We start from the raw sequence: 24015 nt of genomic DNA, 5'->3' as shown, positions 1-24015 counted from the left end.
TAGGGTGGCAATCTCCGCTCGCATGACGGGGGCGTTGGCCCCGATCATGGTGGAACGGACTCCCTGGAAGCAGGGAGGAACCCGTGCGAACTGAATCGCATAGCCGCGCCTGACGGTCCGCTCGACCCAGCGGGACAGCCCTGGAAGCTGAAGCCAGACATCCAGAAACTGCACCAGCGGGGTCATACGGTGTACAGACGTACCCGGTGTGGGCTTGCAGCGATGCAGCGTCACCGGCCCGGACATGGGAGGCTGTGGGGCGTCCCGGTGCGGGGGCACGGTTGACAGCTGCGTCCTGACAGAGGAGACCAGGGAAGGACCAGCGTTCCACTGGGGTCTGCTCTGCCAGGAGGCTGGCGACAGAGTGGGATGCGAGTGGCGGGACCCGTGGGTGGCGCGCACCGTCATCACCGGACTCTGTGGGCTCAGGGATGGGAGTGTTAATTCTTTCTTTGACCAACATAGGGTGCTGCTGACCCGGGGGCCAGCAGCTGAACAAAGGATTCTCCCCCGGCCCTCCACCGGGGGAAGGAGTGGTCCTGCTACCATCTCCTTGAAAGAATTTCCCATCCCTGAGCCGTCCGTCTCAGGAGCGCCGCTTGGCCTGGCGTTTAGCGGGGCGGCCTGAGGGGACTTGGACGCCTTCCTACGGCTTCCTCCGCGACCCGGCCCGGGTGAAGGCTGCTGCTTGGACCGGGTGGGAGGGGCGGGAGCCTTAGGAGGGCGTCCTCGGCGTGGAGCAGACTGAGTTGACTGCGCCGGCGGCGGGGTGGAGGCAGCAGCTGGCCGCCGGGGCAGTACGTGCTTAATAGCCTCAGTCTGCTTCTGGGCGATTGAGAACTGTTGGGCGAAGTCCTCAACCGCCCCGCCGAAGAGGCCGGCCTGGGATATGGGGGCATCGAGGAACCGGGTTCGCTCGGTGTCCCGCATATCGGCCAGGTTCAGCCACAGGTGACGCTCCTGGACCACATTTGTGGACATCACTTGACCCAGGGAGCGTGCGGTCACCTTCGTCGCCCGGAGAGCGAGGTCGGTGGCGGCACGCAGCTCATTTAAGAGCCCCGGATCAACTCCACCCTCGTGCATGTCCTTGAGGATCCTGGCCTGGTAGACCTGGAGGATCGCCATGGCATGCAGCGAAGCGGCAGCCTGCCCCGCGGCTCTGTGCGATTTCGACACCAAGGTTGATGTGAATCGACAGGCTTTGGAGGGGTGCTTAGGATCACCACGCCAGGTTGAAGCGCTCTGAGGACACAGTTGCATCGCAACAGAACGCTCAACTGGAGGGACCCCAGTGTACCCTTTAGCTGCCGCCCCATCGAGGACGGAGAAGGCGGAGGAAGTCAGTGAACGGTCACGGGAAGACAACGGGGACTTCCAGGACCGCGTGAGTTCCTCATGCAGCTCGGGAAAGAAAGGTATTGAGGGCAAGGACTGACGGGTGTCAGCGCGAGCCCCCAAAAACCAATCATCGAGCCTTGAGCGTTCGGGACCGGGTGGAGGGTTCCACTCGATCCCTAAACTCGCGGCTGCCCGAGACAACATGGCTGTCAGCTCTGGATCTGACTCGGGCAATGCTGGCACGCCCGAGGGCGGCAGCACAGCCGAGTCATCATCTCCAGAGGACTCGAGCCCACCTTGTGATGCGGTGATCGACATCGCATCCTCCTCTGGAGCGCCAAATGAGATGCGCGGGGGGGCCGGAGCCGGCCCCGCGATCTGCATCTGAACACTCGCGGGTTGCAATGTGCAAGACGGGGGTGTGGCCCGAGGCATGAGCGTCGGGGCTTTGTTCCACACCGTAACCGTCAAGTCACCCTGACCACCAGCCGAAGTACTGGGCCTCTGGGACTCAGTAGATCGGGGTGTGGTAGAGGGGACTCTCACTTCAGTACGAAGGTCATGGAGTCTTGACCGCAACATTGCGATGGTCATGTTCCCGCAGTGAGAACATGACTCATCCGCGAACGCTGTCTGAGCATGCTGAAAGCCCAAACATATCAGACAGTGTTCGTGCCCATCAGAAGAGGAAAGCAACCGACCACACCCAGAAGTACACGGACGAGACATCCTGAAAAGGACGCGTCACGTGTAAGCTCTTTTATGAGAGGAAGCTTCGCAGAGAACGCCGAAGCGCCCAGGGACCACACACCAGCTGTCTAGCGGACCACTGCGCAGATCAGCAGGCAGGCAGTATGATGATCACTGGAACGCGCCGTAACACCAACGCCTCTGGAAAGCTGCTCGTCTCGAAAGCTGTCGATGACTCAGATCAGGCTTGTAGGAGTGAAGAGATCCTCTTGGCTCCAAAGCAGAAACATAATGCGATGTTCGCAGCGTACTTCCTTATATACCCACGAGGTGGGGCGGAGTTACGCATGCAAATTCCGCATGCCCATGGCATTGGCACTGCCATTGGGCGCTGTTGAATACGATGAAGATGATTGGCTTCTAAGCGAAACCCCCATTCGTTAGTCACTAACGTACGTCGTAGTGACTGAACGAAAGGGAACAATGTTCTTATGCAAAATGCATGCAGGGTCTTTACATAAATAAGAGCATACTTTTTGTGTTTAATTAACTTTTTAAGTTTCTACAAAAAAAAATTCTTCATTTTAGACATTTTTATTTTTTCACTGCACTGACATTAGCACAGCTATGTTCATTTAATGATACAATGAACAAAACCTACAACCTAACCACAAGATTACAGCACATTAGTAACCACAAAAACTGCAACAACAGAAACTCAACAGAAATGTCCTTCATAATTGAACAATAAACACTATCAGGTCTTTGCTTTTACTCAAAAGAAAAATTACTCCCACACTTCAGCCCTATGCAAAGCATCCTGGGAACTAAATATCCACTCATGCAGTTTCAGTTTACGAAATAAAAATGAATCATGCAGCCCCATCACAAATTAATTCAGTAAACTTCCATTTACAAGTGGATTGAACACAGTGAAATTAAGTTGTGATAAAATGTTCAGCGATTGTGTTATCCTTATCTAATTTTAATTTAAATCATTAAGCATTGACAGACACTTTGATGAATTCCAGGTTAAGCATCACACCTTAAATGCAGAATTGTGCAAGGTTAGTGTTTTCCCTATACACTGCATAGAAAGAGCACCTTTAGAGACTTAAGACAGGTCTGTGTGCTTATCTGAGATGCAACTGGGACTGCAGGGAGATGTTTCTGCCAACCCCAGAACCAAACCAATGAAGACATGCTCCAAAGCAGCTTCGTATTAAACATAAATGAGGAGGAGACAGGAAAAGGCGCTAAATTAAAAATGATACTCCCCTGATGGGTGAAAAGTAGTATTTTTAGAACAGAACGCATATTAAAATGTTAATGGCGATGGCCTTCAGCAGACCTGTGTGTTTATTCAGTGAGACAGGCAGAGCACCTACACAAATCACACACACATAACTAAACCACATGCTGAACTACGTTTAAATATACACATTCACACAGACAATAATTCATGCACACACTGGCATGTCAGTTTAAACACACCCTCTTACCCATGCACATGATCTTTAATTAAAAATTTCTTGGCACCATCTTGCCTATGAATAATGCCTATCCAGCTACAGCTGTTTCAGTTAAAACAATGATTCAGCATTAAGACGTAATCAAATGAACCCTAAGAACAAATACACTATTGGATTATGCGAAATATCATTTGCAAATGACTAATATCATAGAGCCCAGAGAGTTTGAGAATTCAAAGTACGGCATTTATTTAAAATAGAAATATAAAAGTCTGTATTTCTGGCACATATACAGATCCCAAAATTACCATTTTTAGAGGTGGGACCAGTGCATCCTTCTCATACTACGATATAGTCTAAGATTAATCAGGCACCCGCAGCATTTCAGGCTAAAAAAAATCTGTTAATAGGATTTATTAATATAACTATTTGCCTAAAGGGCCCATTCAAGCTCAAATACAACAACATAACTGATGCTTTTTAATCATCATAACATCAGGGTAATCAACACCTAAAGAATAATACATTCAATTTCACAAAACCTTGAGGAAAATCATGTATACATATATTCTGCCTCAAATAGAACAATGCAAGTTGGCTTATGTGATGAGTCAATGTGATGTTTTTCAGCCTAAATTTACTTTAAAATGTCATCTACGTTATTGTCTATGCAGTGTGTGTGGGTAGTGAAAAGAGCACATTAGTATATTAAAACAATTCTCAGTAGAGAATAATTGGAAAATATAAAGATGAATAGACATTCATGGTGAAGGCTAATAATAAGATCCTTTACGCTTGCTGAGAAGGACAGAGGTGGGTGCATGTGGAAATCAGTCCCTGTGTCACAGTGACATATAGCAGTGTTGCAGAGGAGAAGTTTGTAGAAACAGATTGTGGTGATGTAATTAGCAGTAAGTACCTGAATGGTAGTGCAGCAGCAAAACTTGGCTGTGATCCCCTGTGGTTTTAGGCAAGAACTCAATAGTAACTTGCATGCTTTGACCAACATCAAGAGTCCCTACAGATGGCTCTACAGAAAATGGCCTGTGGGGAAAATATAGACGCAGTCATAAAAAGAAACTCAGTCATAGTTCAAATAATGAAATCTACACACCACAATGTCACTCCTCTTTTACCTGCATGTGCTGATCTGGAATTTAGCTTCGCAATTTCCTATGTTCCGCACAAGCAGAGTTCTCTGGGACAAGCACTTGACTGGACAAACTTGGAAATGCAGACTATCTGGGAAGTCCAAGATGGCACGGGGCCCAATTGCGCGAATGGGTACCTCAAACTTCTCGCGTTCAGTAACACAGATGAGTCTGTGAATGTAATCCTACAATTACAAGCATCTGAAAGTGAGTGGTGACATATAGCGGAAGATAAAGCCTTGAAGAAGACAAGGCTTAAAAACAAACCTAAATATGATATGGTACTATACATCTGGTACACACTATGAACCCTAACGCTCAAAATAATGAATTGGTTTGATCAGGGCACACCTAAATTAAACAAATTAGCTCAATCAAATGAATTGTTGAGTATTTAGAACTTTCTTTTTCTTTTGAGTTAGGGTTTTAAGTAATCTGAATTGTTTCATTGCTTTGAGTTTTATGAGCTACAAACTTTTTCATTTAACTGAAACTGGACTGGGATTTCCTTTTCCCAGAATGCTTTGCCATTGTTGTATAATGTTTTTCACTGTTTTGTGTGTGTGTGTGTGTGTGTGTGTGTGTGTAAGATTAATGTTAAGTTGGGGTGTAACGATACACCTATGCCACGGTTCGGTTCATGCCATGGTTTTGGAGCCACAGTTCGGTTCTGTTTGCTGTGGGTTCATGGCAGGGCACCAGCAATAATAACACTAGATTCACTTTTAACTTAATAATAACAACAGCAATAATTTAACTTATTAACTTTATCTTTATTAACTTTATACATTGGCTTCACGTTTCCTTTAGAGCAGTTAGCATAGAGACAGAGCGTATTTAGGCCACGCCCACACCGGGGGGGAACAATCCAACGCTCTCCATTGACTTTGCATTGCGGGAGGCTGCCTCATTGTCATTTCGGACTTATAACAAAAAACAGAACAATGTATAAAAGCAGATGGGCGTGGTCTTCAGATTATGACGCGTGTCGCTCTGTCTCTATACCTGAGTAAACTAAAATGAAATAAATGTCTGCACTGTAGATTAGTCAGAAATAATCTACTCATTTTACCATTCAACATAATGTTTAAAAAAAACAAGCACATTTATTTAATAAAAATTGATGACAAACACAAGTAAATGTCCCACTTTAGCCTACTTAACAAACACATCAATTGTATGAATATGACTAATACTAATTAATAAATAGGCCTATAAGTTAAAGCTATTAAATAGCAGTTATTGTTAATACTATAAAGTAGCCACCACACTAATTTAAAAATAAACAAAATAACATAGTGGAAATAAAGTGGCATTTTGTGGTTATGGAAACAACAGTTACCATGGTGAATACACAATACATCATGAACTGTTAATGAAACATGAAAACTGCTCCTGATGAACAGAATGAACATCGCTCATTCCTGCAGCTAACACACGTCGAACCAGTTACGTGATTTTTTTGGTACTTTACTTTTATTTCATGACTTACAAATTGTTGTAACATTGTAACGTTGCATGCTCGTAGTTTCTTTGCGTGTAACTAAAGAGTGTGCGCTACAAGCACAGTATAACGGCTGACAGGACAGGAAAGCGGTTTTCTGAGGTGAGAGAGATTTTTTATTTCGTAACAAGCTACGAAAATGATGATGTTGCTGGGACTCCAAGGTAGCATTTTGCCTACCTGGCTAAATGGGGAAACTGGCTTTCTTTGTCCTTCCACCATGCAACTTGAGCGATCACCCAAGTCACATGACATGCACTTGGAAGATAAAAATGTGTGTATATTTAGTAAATAATATTATTATCATAATATTTAGTAAAAATAAATCTCTTATTAGTTGTTAAAAGTGTACTAATTACTATTTAATGAAATGTCAAGGAAGACATTTTTTTTTGTGTTTTGAACCGTGAGTAGTGTATCGCGGTGGGAGATTTAGTATTGTTGAATGTTTTGCTATGCTAATAACAAGAGTTTCTGTTATGTAGGGTTTTTGGGGGGGGTTACCATCATGGTGACGAGTGGAGCATGAGTTTAGTTTTTTAACAGATATCTGTTAAATGTTCTAACGTTATATTGCCTTCAGTGTTAATTTTGACAGCAAATTTTGATTTAGTTTTAGTCTTTTGACTAAAATGCCATTTAGTTTTAGTCATATTTTAGTCACCTGAATTGTTTTTAGTTTTAGTCTAGTTTTAGTAGACTAAATATCATAAGATTTTAGTCGACTAAATCTACAGTAGATTTAGTCGACTAAAATCTAATGAGTTTAGTTAAATTGTAATACATTAAGTATTTAAGCATTACATAACCGACTGTCACTTAAACAGATGTTTTGACATCATTTTGTTTTTGACATTAAAATTACACGAAAGAGAGCTCAATTCACTTTTTTGTTTGTTTTTTAAAAACATCTATATAGTTTTTATAACTTTGTATTTTCTGTTTTAGTTAGTATCAGGTTAAGCTAAAGCTTCAAATAAGTGTTTTTTATTGTATTTCAGTTAACATTTATTTAATTTCAAGTAATGAAGATTTTTTTTATGGTTTTAGTGAACTATTATAACCCTGACACTTTATTGAATATGTGTCAAATACTGGTCTTTCCTCCTGACTATGAATTAAATGGGAATTAAATGAAATATTGTTTATTGTGTAACAAAAAACTAATGTATAATGTGTGACTTTTAATGATAAACAAGCGCGAAATACACCGGGACTCTTATTTTGAAATGCGCCTTACTATTGCAGTTGCAGGAGGTCATTCAAGTTCAGATGAGGAGATAAAATATGCATTGTTACAACCGTCTAAAACATATTACTATATAAACATGGTAAAGTAAACATTGTCATTACTCATCAGCATTAGTTCATAAACAATTGCCTGGCATAAATGTGCGCTATTCATTGATTGTGAGCCACTCTGGAGTGCTGTATTGGGGATGCGCGAGCCTGTAGAGCGCGCAACAGCGCCGTGTTTTCCAGCGGTTAGATCAGTTCAAATCAAATGTGCACATCTGTTACACAGGACATCAGTTCTGACTGGATCTCTTCCCTAATCGACCCTCCCTAACATTTTCGTCTCGTTTTTATTTGTTAGTTTAGTTTTTGTCATCCAACACTAGTTTTTATTTAGTTATCGTCTCGTTTTCGTCAGTGAAAAAAGGTAGTTAGAAGAAAATTATTCGTCAACGAAATTAACACTGATTGCCTTACTCATTCAGCAAATGCAAAATGCTAATGCTATCAAAGAATTTTCATGCTAATAAGCAAGTTAGCACATTGAATTAGCTAGTTTCCACCACTAAACATATTTAAGTGGAGTTTACATGATATTTTAGGTTAAAAGACTTGTTTAACTCACATATTTCAAGTTAAGAGCAATTCAAATGTATGAGTACAAAATAATAAAAAAAAATCTGCCAGTTCTGCTTAATCTTTGAATTTCTTAAATTAAAAGAATTTATGTAACGTTAACTGATTACCTTGAGAATCAATCCTAAACCCCAGATTCGGGAATTACTGTATTGAGGACTTAATCCATAATAACTACATGCAAAAAGACTCTTGGATCTGAACCGACAGAAAATACAAGCAAGAGAGGCAATAATTGCCTTTCTCCGACTGGGCCACCACAGCTCACTTCATTTGAATGACAGTATTAAGTAATCTGTGTTAATGTTTTGCCAAACCAAAATAAATTAGCAGGCCACATTAGAGACTGCAAAGGAGCCACTAATGGGCCAATGAGTGGCTGTGGTTTAAACACTGTGCCCTGTGCTTACCAAAGTACTCTCTCAGATTTCTCAAAGATATGTTAAACATTAAAATAAAACTTGACATTGAAGTTTATTTGTAATGTTGTGTTGGAGACACACAATTACAGACATCTAGGATCATTCAAAATCACTGTGTGGTATTTTTTTTTTGCAAATTTCATAACATTTATTTGGTCATTCCTTGAAATACAAGCAAATACGTGTACTAAAATTAGTACACTATCAATGGCAGTATATTATAAGCGTAATGAAGTAGTGAGAGACAGTAGCAGTTGTTGCATTTTGGCAGTATACGTTTTACCTTGTTCTCTTGTGGAGTGAATAAAATGGTGAATGTAGATGCCATGCCTGGGGCCACTTTCTTACTAGCATCCAATGGGCTGACCACTTTAAAATAAAGTGAGTCTTCTTCAATCACCTTTACCAGTCGAGGAACCTGCAATAGTCAGCAACATGTCCATATCAAGCCTGTGATCATTACACATGAAAGTGAACAAAAGAATCTCTAAATGTCTTAAAGGAATAGTGCAAAAAGTTGAATGGTGTAAATTAGAATTGCATGAACTCCAAGTGTTAACAAAATCATATATGCTGCAATTGATCAGATTTATGCCAGGAATACAGAGGTGCAAAAAGAAGATTTGTAAGAACAATTATTTAAATCCATTGCATCTTTATTTTGTTCACAGGGGAAAGTTTGTCTATAAAGGTTTTGGTAACACTTTACAATAAGGTCTCATTCTTTAACATGAGTTAATGTATTAACTAACATGAACTAACAATGAGCAATACATTTGTTACAGTATTTATTCATCTTTGTTAATGTTAGTCAATAAAATACAGTTGTTCATTGTTTGTTCGTGTTAGTTCACAGTGCATTAACTAATGTTAACAAATGCAACTTTTGATTTTACAAATGTATTAGTAAATGCTGAAATTAACATTAACTAAGATGAATAAATGCTTTAGAATTATTGATCATTCTTAGTTCATGTTAACTAAAGTAGTTAGCTAGTGTTAACTAATGAAACCTTATTGTAAAGCATTACCAAGGTTTTCAAAAATCCTGGTCATTATAAAATGTCCAGGATTTTAGAGGGATAGAAATCCCCTGTGCTATCAATTAGTCAGGTAAATACAATCTATTTATTTATATCCTTTGAATTAAGAGTTCATAATAAGCATGAACATTGATTGTTAAATACATTTAGTGTGTGGTTATATTACACACTATGATCTACTCAGATGAATGAAAGTCACCTTGTCACTGTTCCGCAGCTCTAAGGGCACCTTGTATGTCTTAAATGGTGAGTAGTTTTGAAAGACAATCTCAGACGGGTACGGCTGAAACATGGCCTGGTCCAAATCTAATGAGGAAAACTATAAAAAGCAAAAATAAACTATCAAAGACAAACTCTTAGAAGATATCTGATGTAATGTTAACTGGAGGAAATGGCTTCCTTATTTCAACTTTAATGTGAAATAAGCTTATTAAATATACTTTTACATCTTTTACATGTCCACACTTTAATTTGTGAATTGTCGTTTTGCCAGAGAGAAAAAAGGGGTGAAAAAGGAGCAGTTGAGGGGTGTTGAGACAGAACAACAGTATCTTGGATTCGTCATTGACAGATTTTCATGTATAATAAGTACATCTGTCACATCCAGTTTATCTCACATTCACTCACAACGCAGTAACCCCCCCCCCCCCCCCACCCACACCCACACACCCACACCCACACACACACATACACACACACACACACATCTTAACTATACCACATGAGTGAAAGTATACCCCAATAAGTATAAATAATAAAATAAATCAACTGAACAATTACATGTGCAGAAACCACATACTTTCTGCTCAAAATGAGCCTAAAAAGCAAAATAATATGCCTAATTAGGGATAGTAAATATCCATTTCCAAAAGCACAAACAAAATAACATTTGAAAAGTTAAAAACGTTGTAATTACTGGAAATATATTCAGTTTGTTATAATATAACACTAATTTTGTTTGCTATTTGCAATGGTGATTTTTGGTTAATTAAATGTATCATAATAATATTATATCCTATTTATAATAATAATAATTCATGATAACTATGATTAGGAAATCGAACTAGGAAATCTCCTTACGTTTCCATTTTAATTTACAGTATAAAGGTACTGTAAACATTTGCTATAGACCTTATTCATAGCAGTGCGCTGATCTGATGAAATACTGCAAAAATATCTTTCCAAGAAATTTCAGTAGATAAAAATATGAGCTGTGGAAAATTATGAATGATCTAGGAGCTTTATACAGCTTTTTACAGCGGATGCCATTGAAAACACGATTAGTCCATCCCTCACAGCCTCCCTTTTTATACCGGTCATAGCACTGCTCTGAATAAGGTCTATTGCTATTCTATACAAATTAAAAGCTCTTAGTATATCTCCAGAGAGAAACTATTATATTGATGACCTTAATCAACTTTGAAAATGTTGCAGCTAAGATACTTGGAATCAGTGATGTAGAAGAGCAAACTAATTAAGTGTTGGAGCTGAGCACGCTAAAATGATGGTACTTTACCTTGTGATGTGTGGCCTCACTCATGTCTAAGAGTTCCAGGATGCGGGGCGGATGCACCTCGTAAGTGTTTGATAATCTCTCTTCTGTAGTCTGGCACATTTCTCGAGCATATACAGATGGAATCAGCTGCACAGACATTTGCAGATTGTTATGAGTGCATTTATCTCCTGTGAAAAATATACATTTTCCTATCTACTGCAGCAATTGTCCATATAGTATAAATTATTCTTTGTATAGCTGATTTGTGACTAGACTGCGTTTGTTTGTGTTTTATATTGTATTACATTGATAATCAGACATCTTTATTCACACATACACTGATAAAGTCTATTGGATGTTAAGTGACAAACAAAGATAAAAGAGAGACATTAATTACAGTAAGTAAAATCCCAAAAAGTGATTACACATGCTACTCCAGATATAGGGTGCATCTCAATGAGTTCCCTAGCTCCCGAGCTTGTGAATCAGTATATCGTGTTCGGGCACTGGTAAGGACAGTAAAGGATGCTGCCTAACTACACATTGGGACACTGATGACTATTTCCGGCGACGTGACAACGCCCTCATTGTACAACATCATTGCTGGTATTTATGAACAACAGCAGAGCTGATATATTTCTGACATTACTTGTAATGATATTTAAGTACATTATGATAAATACTTTGCTTGTTTCATATACGTGCAACATTTCAGACGTAAATAAATTATAAATTTAGCCAGATTGTGTTCATTACCTGTTAATTACCTGTCTAACAAAGTATGTTTATCCTGAAATATAATAAAATAATGGTTTCTATTTTTAAAAATATATATCGCGTGTCGTCATTGGTCGCTATGTGTAGTGAGTTGGCTCGCGTGATTTAAGTTTCACGCTTCAGAACTTCCGTTAAGGGAACATTGCATTGTGGGACTTTTTAGGGTGCGAATGTTTCAGTGCACTGGAAGGATTCCGTGATTGAGACAGCGCTTAAAATGGCCAACTCCCTAATAAGTGCCCTGAATACTGAACTAGGGAGCTGACTGAGATGCACCCATACACTCACCAGCCAGTTTATTAGGTACATCTGTTCGACTGCTCGTTAACGCAAATATCTAATTAGCCAATCACGTGGCAGCAACTCAATGCATTTAGGCATGTAGACATGATCAAGATGATCTCTGAATTTCAAACTGAGCATCAGAATGAGGAAAAAAGGTGATTTAGGGTACGTTTACACGACAACGATATGCTTAAAACAGAGAAGTTTTTCCATGTAGTTTTCCACGTATAGTATTTTTCCATTGTCAAAACGATTCCCATTTACACAGATCTGCGAAAATGACTAAAATCGCTGTATTCTGCTGCTAGGCCATTAGATGGCGATGAAACAAGTAATACGGATGTGCACGGCATCATCGTTTTGCACTTTTGTTGTTTACATGGAGACCGTTTAAGTTCACACAAAAATGAAATTTCTGTCATTAATTACTCACCCTCATGTCTTTTCAAACCCGTAAGACCTTCGTTCATCTTTTAAACACAAATTACGATATTTTTGATGAAATCCAAGAGGTTTCGTCACTGCAAATTTCAAGGCCCAGAAAGGTAGTAAAGACATCATTAAAATGACTCCAGTGGTTCAACCTTAATATTATGAAGCGACGAGAATACTTTTTGTGCACAAAAAACTAACAAAAATAATGACTATTCAACAATTTCTTCTCTTCCATGTCAGTCTCCTACGCCGGCTCATTATTGGCCAGCTCCTGCGTCAGCATCACACACTCGTGGTGCTCATGTGAATAGCATCGGCCAATAATGAGCCTGAGTGAGTTCTGACGTAGAACCCGGAAACGCTGCTTTGTGTTTACTATGTGAACAACGTGGGAGACTGACATGGAAGAGAAGAAATTGTTGAATAAAGTCGTTATTTTTGTATGTTTTTTTGCGAACAAAAAGTAGTGTCTCTTCTTAATTATTATCGTTTCATTGCATTAACCACTGTAGTCACATGGACTATTTTAACAATATCTTTACTACCTTTCTGGGCCTTGAAAGTTGCAATGACGTTGCTGCCCAATCGTGGTAAAGAAACCTCTCGGATTTCATCAAAATTAACTTATTTGTGTTCCGAAGATGAACAGTCTTACGGGTTTGGAACGACATGAGGGTGAGTAATTAATGACAGAAATTTTATTTTTGGGTGAACTAATTCTTTAAGTGACATTGATTGTGGTATGGTTGAGAAATGGCCAGACTGGTTTAAGCTGAAAGGCAACAGTTATTCGAATAAGCACTCGTTACAATTGAGGTCTGCAGAAGAGCATCTCTGAATGCACAACATGTCGAACCTTGAAGCAGATGCGCTACAGCAGCAAAAGACCACACGCACTCTTCTCCTGTCAGCTAAGAACAGGAAACTGAGGCTACAATTTGCACAGGCTCATCAAAATTGGATAGTAGAAGATTGAAAAAAACGTCTCAGTTATGTATGCAACCTTGGTTCCCTGAGTAGGTAACGAGACGCTGCGAACCGTCGCTATGGGAACACCAAACGCCAATTAATTGGCCAGTGACCGCCCCAAGAATACGTCACGTATGCTTCATATCAGCGTGCAAGGTGTCATATCATTAGATTTCCAAGACAAGGGAAGCTACTACTCGAACTTAGGGGAATGGCCGGAGTCGCAACATTTCGTTCCCTACTCAGGGATGTACGGTCGACATAGATCTTCAACGCCCGCACCAGGCAAAGACCAAGGGGTCGCACGTCACTCCCAACCTCTGCGCCAGGAGGGGAAAAAGCCTCCAAGACCACTTGCTGGGAATGAAACGTGGTTGAAGCGACCTTGGGAACATAACCTGGCCTTGGTCGCAACAAGACTTTAACCAGCCCTGGGACAAAGTCCATACAAGAAGGACTGATAGAAAGAGCCTGCAAGTCCCATATTCTCTTTAGAGAGGACAGAGCCATCAGGAGAACAGTTTTGAGCCCACCTTTTCTGTCACAAACTCCAATGGCTAAGAAAGGTAAACAGCTTCCACTTAATAAAGACGCCTTGTGGAGGGGGCTCTCAAGTTAAGGATGTAATCTCCGCCAAGAGACCAGAACATCTTAACACGCCCAGCTCAGGGGCCACACCCACAACTTCCATAAGTCCGGATGGAGGTGCCGGATCATACCCTGAGCTTCAGTCAGCAAGTCTGGTCTGAGGGGAACCTCCCACGGAGGGCCGACTAACAGACAGACCAGATCTGAAAGCCAAATCTGAGTGGGCCAGCGAGGGGCCACCAACAACAGGTGTCCTACCTTGTCCATTTGCACTCTGAGCAGCACCACTGAGAGCAAGCGAACCGGTGGAAAAGCAAAGAGACTGGTCCTGGGCCATGTATGGGCCAGAGCATCTATCCCCATAGGCGGCGGCGGTGACAGAGAAAACCAGAGCGGGCAGTGTGTAGTCGTGCTTGAAGCAAACAAATCTACGTCCGCTCGACCGAACCTCTGCCATGAGGCCCACCACCTGAGGATGCAACCTCCAAGCTCCGGGATCCAAGCCCTGCCTCGAGAGTAGGTCTGCCCCTAGGTTCAAATGACCCGGAATGTGAACTGCCCTGACTGATAGAAAACTGGTCTGCACCCAGAGAAGCACACACTCTGCCAGCCTGTACAGGGGGCGAGAGCGTAGCCCTCCCTGACGATTCAGGTACGAAACTACAGTCATGTAGTCCGTCCTGACCAATACATGATACTCCTTCAGATAGGGTAAGAACTGCTTGAGTGCCAGAAACACTGCTAGCAGCTCCAAACGATTTATGTGCCTCCAAAGGTCGGGCGTCCCCGATAAACCGCCAACCCAACCCGTAAGGGATGCGTCCGTCATGATCGTCTTGCAACGACAGCACTTCCCTAACTGAACTCTTCTGCGGAGCAGCGGGAGCCTCGTCCTTGGACGCAGAGCACGAAAGCCTCTGTGTGTAACCAGGACTTTGCGGAAAGGTTGGCAATGGGGTGAGATCACTTGACTCTTGACCCACCATTGAAATGCCCAACTGAACTACAGGGGACGCTGCTGCCATAAGGTCCATCAGTCTGTGGCATAGACCAACGTTGACTAGACGACCTGTTTTGAAATGCAGAGAACAAAGTCTCGATGAACTATCTCCAATTCCTGGGATTCAGCTAATATCAGCCAATCGTCCAGTTAGTTCAAGATTTGGAGCCGCAATGGGGCCAGAGCAGCGTCCATACATTTCGTAAATGTCAGAGGAGCTAAGGCTAGTTTGAATGGAAGGAGACGTATTGGTAAGCTTTGTCCTGAGGAACTTCCTGTGTCTCTTGATGATCTAGATTTGGATATACGCATCTTTTAGATTGATGGTCACAAACCAATCTCCAGTTGGAACCTGAGACAGAATGGACTTCAACGTCAACATTTTGAATTTGCTCACACTGAGCGCAATATTTAAGCGAAGCAAGTCCAAAATCAGACGCAATCCACCATCCTTTTTGGGCACAACAAAATAACGGGTGTAGAAGCCTCTGCCTGAGTGGGAGGTATCTCTTTTATAGCCCCTTTCTCTTAGAGAGACACAGTTTCTTGTCTCAAAGCAGGGGCCTCCCAAGGACACACCGTCGTGGAAAGCGCCCCGCAGGAAAGAGGTGGGCCTTTGCAGAATTTGATGGTGTAGCCGTGGAGAACGGTACGTAGAATCCATTGCGAGACCTCAGGCAGGCCCAATACTGCTCTATACTGTACTGTGGGTGCCAATACATTTCCTAACTGCAGAAAGCCTCTGGCGTCTGCAGAAACAGGAGGCACATGTGCTAATGCGCTTTCTGTCAAAAGGTGGTCAACCTGTATAGAACCCCGAACGAATGATTCGGGTCGATGCATCTCCTGGAGCTCATCGTGTCCGCTTAAGAGGAGTAAAACTGCTCTGAAAAGGGTATCTATGTGTGGCTGAGGGGGTGTGGTTTTGCAAGGTCTGTAGCGGGAGAGAGAGAGCCGAGCCGAGTGGTGAGTAAGTAGGTCAAGTGCAGATGAGTAACACCTGTGTCTGATTGCAGTAATTGGCATGGAGAGACTGCATATAAGTAGGGATGGGCATTTTTGTCAATTTCTCATTTCGATCATCGATAGGTCTCAAAAACGATTACTCGGGGGCGGGGCATGTGCAGGGGGCGGGGCATGTCCGTCATTGAGATAATGAAAACTGTTATGAAAATGGTTGTTGACAAATACAAACGTGACATGAAAACATGAACATATAAAACAAAAAATAACTGCTAGATTATTATGCATAAATGTCTTTGAAAAATAAACATCTTTATAAAATGACCGTCTCAAATAACCAAGTCAGTAATATCGAGCATTACCTTTGAGCTGAAACTGTGAAATAACACCACCCTGCAGAGCTTGCTAGCTGGTTAATTAACTCAACCAATCGCACCCTATATCAATATTAATATGAAGATTATTATGAACCTATTACGACATAAATCAACACAAAAGGACGTGAATGCACACGTGAACTTCAGCGTGCTAGATTTTACAGGCGAAGGGTTTGAAACATTTTGAATGCGCTCTTCCCCTAACAACGCTGATACACGGACAACGAAAGCACACAGAAACAACATTTTATTAAAATCGTGTTCTCATTATAATGCTTTGACAGATTTACTCTGCACATCATGCACTTCATTTTATTATTCATGATCGAAGCGTTTACAGACATCACTGCGCATTTTCGAACTCATAACGAAAAACAACTTTAAATAAACTAGGTCTACTGTTAAAAAATACGAGAACAGTATAGCACTGCTGCATTACTAATATCAATGATTCTGAGAAAGAAATAGTCATATTCTTTTTAGATAGCTGTCTCTAAACCATCATGTTGAGCATGAAATATGCGTTTGAGCTGAAACTGAAGAGAATGAACAACAGCCGGTATAACAGCAGCGCTTTGCTAGCTTATTAAGCTCGACCAAATGCGTTTTATATTAGATTAATCAGATAGACAACATAAAAGTAATCTTACAACGTGCATCTGCAGAAAAGGACGCGAATGCGCACATGAACTTCACGCGCTAGTCTGAGTATTCTCGTTTCTCTGTGGATTTCCTTTAACAGCTGATACACGGGGAACTAAGCACAGCGAATTTACAGCATTCTATTTCCATTGTGTTCTCATTATAATGCTATGTAGGCTATGACAGATTGGCGCTGCACATCTTGCACTAACCATTTAATGATCACAGTGATTCCAGACATCACTGCAGTGCACGCCTCAGTTTCACTTTATTTCGCCGCGGTCTGGAGGCTGTATAACGCTAACCAATCAGACCTCCGGTACCGCGCAAAACGACGCAATAACCAATAAAAAAAAGAGACAAATATATTTTTTTCAGGGCGATCATCGTTCTCATGATCAATGATCGCTGTCACGTTCGAGTACTCGATTACTTGACCACTGTTGCCCATCCCTACATATAAGCTGCAGCGGGGAGAGAGTTGGGAGAGAGAGTTTGGACTGGGACCCCACGAGCGCCTATTTTGTTTGTATACAAAGTTCTGAGAATAAAATCACGTCCCAGTCACGCCGACCCCACCTTCTTCCTTACCTCACCCACATACATCGAACCTCATCACACTGGTGCCGAAACCCGGGAAAGGAAGAAGATCGCCGCCGCCATGCAAACTCCGGCGGGAACGCCACTTGCCGGCATCGTACGATCGCTCGCGGGTCTCCACCAAGAACACCACCAGGAACTGCTGGCCGTGAGGGAGGAGCATGAGAAACACTTCGAGGTCCTCCTCCGTGCCCAGCAGGAAGACCGCAAGCTGTTCCGGAGCTGGATGGACCGGGAGATTCGGGCCGTCCCCGCCCCCGCCAAAGACTCCATCGCAGCGCTGCCTCTCAACAAGATGGGTCTAGAGGACGACCCTGAGGCTTTCGTCGACCTCTTTGAGAGGTCCGCTGAGGCACGGGGATGGCCCAGGGCGGACTGGCCAATGCGGCTCCTGCCATTGCTGTCCGGAGAGGCACAGGTAGCCGCCCCCAACTGCCAGTCCAGAATCTCCTGGTCTACGACGACCTAAAGCGTGCCATCCTTCAGCGGGTCGGCCAGACCCCGGAACAACATCGCCAGAGGTTCCGGACCCTGGCTCTCGAAGAGTCCGGTCGCCCTTTGCCTTTGCGCACCAGCTCCGGGACTCATGTCGCAGGTGGCTGATGGCCGACAGGAGTGACGTCGAGGGAATCATAGATCGAGTGGTGCTGGAGCAGTTCGTCCCAGTGCCACCGCCCGACGTCGCTGAACCAGGCCATCCAGCTGGCGGAGGATCAAATGGTGGCGTGCCACCGGGTCGGCGAGCCCCTGCCATCGGCATCTCTCTCTCTCTCTTTCTCTTCTCCTTCCCCTTCCCCTCCTCTCTCCAAACCTGTCCCCCTTCCCAGGTCTCGCGGTGGGATGCTGCCCAGACCAGCGCCGAGATGGAGGACGGGTGCTCCGCCCGAGGCACCGGCAGCTCCCAGACCGGCGCCCAGGGGAGGGGGAGTGACCTCCGACCCGTTCCCCTCCTCATCCTCAACGGCACTCTCTCCACGCCAATTCCCACTAGGGCGGAGGAGAAGTCTGGGCCAGCTTGCTGGCGTTTTGGGGACCCGGGACACTTTATTGATCGGTGTCCAGGGATGGAGGTGGGGACACTGATCCGGGTCCCTGATGCGCCGCAAGCTGCCCCCGATCAAGCCGGACTGTACCAGGTACCCGTGAGTATCAAGGGGGGTACTTATCAAGCTTTGGTGGATTCAGGTTGTAACCAGACCTCCATCCATCAAAGCCTGATTCAGCCTAAGGCGTTGGGTAATAGCCGCTTGGTTAAGGTACGGTGTGTACACGGGGAAGTTTCCCCTGGAACAGTCCCAGGATGAGACGCTCAAACACGCGTTTAGTCAGGTCCGTTCCATCGACGGCCACCTCCTCCACCCTGACCAACCTCTCTCCTATCCCTATTTTTCAATTATAAAAGATAGGTTGTATCGGGTAACCCAAGACGCCCAGTCAAAACAAGATACAACCCAGTTGTTGGTACCTAAAAGCCCCCGGGAAATGCTTTTCCAGGCGGCTCATTCTAATCCAATGTCCGGGCATTTAGGACAAACGGCTACACTAAACCGTCTCATGGCCCGGTTTTTCTGGCCGGGCATTCACGAGAATGTACGCAAGTGGTGTGCGTCTTGTCGTGAATGTCAATTGGTGAATCCACCGGCCACCCCAAAAGCACCATTGTGCCCCCTTCCGTTGATGCAGGTCCCCTTTGAACGAATTGGTATGGACCTCATCGGGCCATTAGAACGGTCAGCACGAGTACATCGCTTTGCGTTAGTCCTCGTCGACTACGCAACGCTATATCCTGAGGCAGTTCCGCTCCGCACTATTTCAGCGAAAAGTGTTGCGAGCGCGCTGTTCTCTTTAATCTCCCGGGTGGGAATCCCAAAAGAGATTCTCACCGATCAGGGCATGGCGTTTATGTCACGGACAATCCGCGAGCTTTACGAATTGTTGGGCATTAAATCGATTTGCACCAGTGTCTATCACCCACAAACGAACGGTCTGGTCGAGCGTTTTAATCGCACATTAAAAGCCATGATTCGTAAGTTCGTTCACGAGGACGCCAAAAATTGGGATAAATGGCTAGAGCCTCTGTTGTTCGCTGTCCGCGAGGTCCCCCAAGCCTCCACTGGGTTTTTCCCCTTTGAACTGCTCTATGGACGCCAGCCTCGGGGGGTGCTGGATGTCCTTAGAGAGGTTTGGGAGGACAGACCTTCCGCGAGTAAGAACGAAATTCAGTATGTCCTGGACCTGAGAACAAAACTCCACACTTTGGGGCGGCTGTCTATGGAGAATTTGTTACAGGCTCAGGACAAACAGACACAGCAGCACAACAGAGGCACTAGACTCAATTTTCACCGGGAGACAAAGTGCTTGTATTACTCCCTACGTCTAGCTCTAAATTACTCGCAAAGTGGCAAGGGCCCTTTGAGGTCACACGGCGAGTTGGAGATCTCAACTGAGGTGATGAGGTGATACGGTCAGATAGGGACGGGGCACGTCAAATTTACCACCTCAACCTGTTAAAGAAATGGTCTGAGGCCGAGTCAGTGATGCTAGCGATGGTAGTGAGTGGAGAGGAGGATCTCGGGCCAGAGGCGGTCCAAAAACCTCAATCTCTCGCTCTGGCCTCTGGGGGAGACCACCTCTCACCCTCGCAGCTCACTGACGTACAACGGTTACAAGCAGAGTTTGCTGACATGTTCTTGCCCCTACCTGGCCGGACCGACCTCATTCAGCACCACGTTGAGACGGAGCCGGGGGTTGTGGTTCGCAGCCGGCCTTATCGCTTGCCTGAACACAAGAAAAAGGTAGTTCAGACAGAATTAGAGGCTATGTTAGACATGGGGGTAATAGAAGAGTCCAACAGTGACTGGGCGAGCCCGATAGTTTTAGTTCCTAAACCTGACGGCTCGGTCCGGTTCTGTGTGGATTATCGTAAAGTAAACGCGGTGTCAAAGTTTGATGCTTACCCAATGCCGAGGGTTGACAAGTTGCTTGATCGGCTAGGGACCGCTCGTTTTTAGTCGACACTGGACTTAACAAAGGGATATTGGCAGATCCCCTTATCTCCTATGTCCAAAGAAAAGGCCGCTTTCACCACGCCGTTTGGATTACACCAATTTGTCACCCTTCCTTTCGGCTTGTTCGGGGCTCCTGCGACCTTCCAGCGTCTGATAGACAGAATTCTCCGGCCGCATGCTGCATATGCCGCTGCCTATCTAGATGATATCATTATCTACAGTGCAGACTGGCAGCCTCATATGCAGCATTTGCGAGCTGTCCTGAAGTCGCTGAGAAGGGCGGGGCTCACCGCCAACCCGAAGAAGTGTGCAATTGGGCGGGTGGAAGTAAAGTATCTGGGCTTCCACTTGGGTCATGGTCAGGTGCGTCCCCAAATTGACAAGACCGCAGCTGTTGCAACCTGTCCGAGACCCAAGACCAAAAAGGAGGTTAGACAGTTCCTGGGGCTAGCAGGATATTACAGGAGGTTTGTGCCTAACTATTCGGACCTCGCTAGCCAGCTGACTGATCGAACTAAAAAGGAGGTACCAGATACGGTTCAGTGCATGGAGCGGTGCCAGCAGGCTTTTACTCAGATAAAGGCTGCTCTGTGTGGTGGACCGCTCTTACAAGCTCCTAACTTTTCTCTCCCTTTTCTCCTACAGACTGACAGTCCTGTCCCAGGAGGTGGAGGTTGAAGAGCGGCCAGTGCTGTACATCAGTCGAAAGCTCTCTAAGAGAGAGACGATGTACAGCACCATAGCGAAGGAGTGTTTGGCCATCAGGTGGGCCGTTCTCACCCTTCGCTACTACCTCTTGGGGCGGGAGTTCACCCTCTGTTTGGACCACGCCCCCTTGCAGTGGCTCCACCGCATGAAAGATACCAACGCGCGGATCACCCGTTGGTATCTAGCTTTACAGCCTTTTAAATTCAAGGTGGTCCACAGGCCGGGTGTTCAGATGGCTGTGGCTGACTTCCTCTCCAGGAGGGGTGGGGGGGGGGGCTGCAGGCCGGATTGCTCCCCGGCCTGATTCGGGCGGTCGGGGTATGTGGCAGAGGGGGTGTGGTTTTGCAAGGTCTGTAGCGGGAGAGAGAGAGCCGAGCCGAGTGGTGAGTAAGTAGGTCAAGTGCAGATGAGTAACACCTGTGTCTGATTGCAGTAATTGGCATGGAGAGACTGCATATAAGCTGCAGCGGGGAGAGAGTTGGGAGAGAGAATTTGGACTGGGACCTTGCGTGACTGCCTGCCTGAGAAACGCATTTGAAACTGAGTGATTAAGCTGACTTACTTTTGAGAGTGTTTGCTGTGTTGATGCGCCCACAAGCGCCTATTTTGTTTGTATACAAAGTTCTGAGAATAAAATCGCGAGTCCCAGTCACGCCGACCCCGCCTTCGTCCTTTCCTCACCCACATACATCGAACCTTATCACACTATGAACACGAGAAATTTCCAATGGGCACAGAAAGAGCCGCTTCCTGAAGAAATTAAATCTGATGTGACGCCTAGCATACGTGACGTCACTCAAAAAGAGGGAAAAAATAGATTGAGTTTGATAACGGCAGTCAAAAGAGAGAAATATGTTCATTTTTACCATCACTCCCATAGACGCTGTATTAGAAACACCCTCACATCAGCGATAACTTGTTTTTTGTAATTTGATGCAAAAGTAATAAAATACAAAATATTACTATTATAAATGTACATATATTTAAAAAAAAAATTAAAATACAAAAAACGTTGCAGGATTTACAATATTGATGACAGTTAAAACGAGTCATCACAGTCTGTGAAAAGGGTCTATAGAGTGCCGAAGTAATGACGTCACTTTGTAGGCCAACCCGGAAGTTAGCGGCGCATGGGTTCCCTCGATCAAAAAGCCATTCATTTTCCCCATAGACTTTTGGAAAATCGCAAAAAATAAGATCTGTGTTCAACAAAGAGTAATGACCCTTACACGTTTTGTCTACCAAGATAATCTTTACAAGTTAATCCAAAATGTATACATTTTGAAGCCCAAATAAAGCCGTCAGATATAAAATGCTAACGGTAGGCTATAAACGGACTACAGCACACCATGGTCGCGGATCAACGTCATCATCAAGCTTCCTCAAACTTTATTTAAAAGCACGCTCGCTCATTATGATCTGCGCTGTGTATGAACACTTATCCACTTTTTCATGAGAAATATTGCCCATTCGTTTTTTCCAAAAATGTTAGAAACTAATTTTGTTTATGCGTGCCTCTCTGAGATTTATCTTTTGTTAATGTTTTTTCAGACAATATGATTATCACTGTGATAACATTAAATGACATGAAACACAACCCAGTCTCTTTTTGTTAAATGCAAGTTTATGTATGATCAATAATACAAAACGTATAATAAGCTACACATGAAATAAAGCAAACAATTCAGTAAAACATTCAAAGTCAGTGCTAGTCGGCTAACTTACAACGGTAACGTACAGTTATAGCCTAAAAATAAACAAGTAATGAAACTTATCTTTGCACTCAGCCTAAACGATTTGCCAGGGAACAAATTATAGATCCATGAGAGCAAATATGGGCCGTTAAATCTCCACAAGACTAAATATAGCTGCAGACGCCACAGAGACATCAGAGCCAGCGGCAGACGGCCGAAGGACTAGCCGAGGAAAGTCAACTCTCGCCGGCTAAACAAGCGCTGACCGCCGCTGACTCACTGGAGCTCACAACTCCGATAACACCAGATAAAATGTTTAAATAGGCACTCTTCTTATAAATAAACCACAGATTTGAGCTTTAAACAACTACATTATCGACTGAAAAAGTCTTAAAACTAAGTTTTGTCACACATTAACAGTAACACAAATTTTAACACAAAAAGACTTGTAAACACAGCCCATGTCAGCCATTTCTCAACGAGACAAACATGTGTAGAGAGTAAACTCCAAATGTTCAAGCATCCAACTTTGCGCGAATAGCGCGATTTATTCACCCCACATAAGTTCTTCATTCTTAGGCTGAAACGCGGGCTAGTGAGAGATTGCCTGTTTGTCACGATGACGTCTAAAGTCCCCGCCAAAGGATGTAGTCCCTTTTAGCAACTTGTTAGCAACCATCGTTTTTAAGACACAATAAAGTCTTAAAAAATCACAAGCAGGTTATAACTAGTGTGTTTTATGTCATAGATTAAAACGTGAAAATATATAGAGGCTTTGTTAACCACAGACCTTATTTCAGGCGATTTAGCAAAAACCCATTCAAAAAACCCATAGACTTTAGGGCGAGGGAACCCATAGGGCTAAAATGCTAACTCACTTCCGCGTTTTGGCCTACAAAGTGACGTCATTACTTCGGCACTCTATTGGTGTGATGGTATAAGGGCTTCAGACATTTGTCACACCAAAGATGTTCCCATA

The 24015-nt window shown here is 43.9% G+C and overlaps 1 protein-coding gene across 1 annotated transcript in view; it reads right to left on the bottom strand.

Moving 5' to 3' along the window:
• hydin (HYDIN axonemal central pair apparatus protein) overlaps positions 1 to 24015 on the bottom strand; it is a gene marked incomplete at its 5' end in the record, with an annotated part of 99790 nt that overhangs the window by 74282 nt on the left and 1493 nt on the right. The window contains 5 exons of the mRNA XM_079826164.1: positions 4423 to 4547; positions 4640 to 4839; positions 8736 to 8870; positions 9695 to 9814; positions 11012 to 11137. Of these exons, the coding sequence (XP_079682290.1) occupies positions 4423 to 4547; positions 4640 to 4839; positions 8736 to 8870; positions 9695 to 9814; positions 11012 to 11137 (706 nt within the window). The remainder of the gene's footprint in view (positions 1 to 4422; positions 4548 to 4639; positions 4840 to 8735; positions 8871 to 9694; positions 9815 to 11011; positions 11138 to 24015) is intronic.

The sequence above is a fragment of the Gobio gobio genome, assembly GCF_949357685.1.
Source record: "Gobio gobio genome assembly, chromosome: 9".
Classification (NCBI taxonomy): domain Eukaryota; kingdom Metazoa; phylum Chordata; class Actinopteri; order Cypriniformes; family Gobionidae; genus Gobio; species Gobio gobio.
The sequence above is the reverse complement of the archived record's forward strand: the minus strand, read 5'-3'. Positions and strand labels throughout refer to the sequence as shown.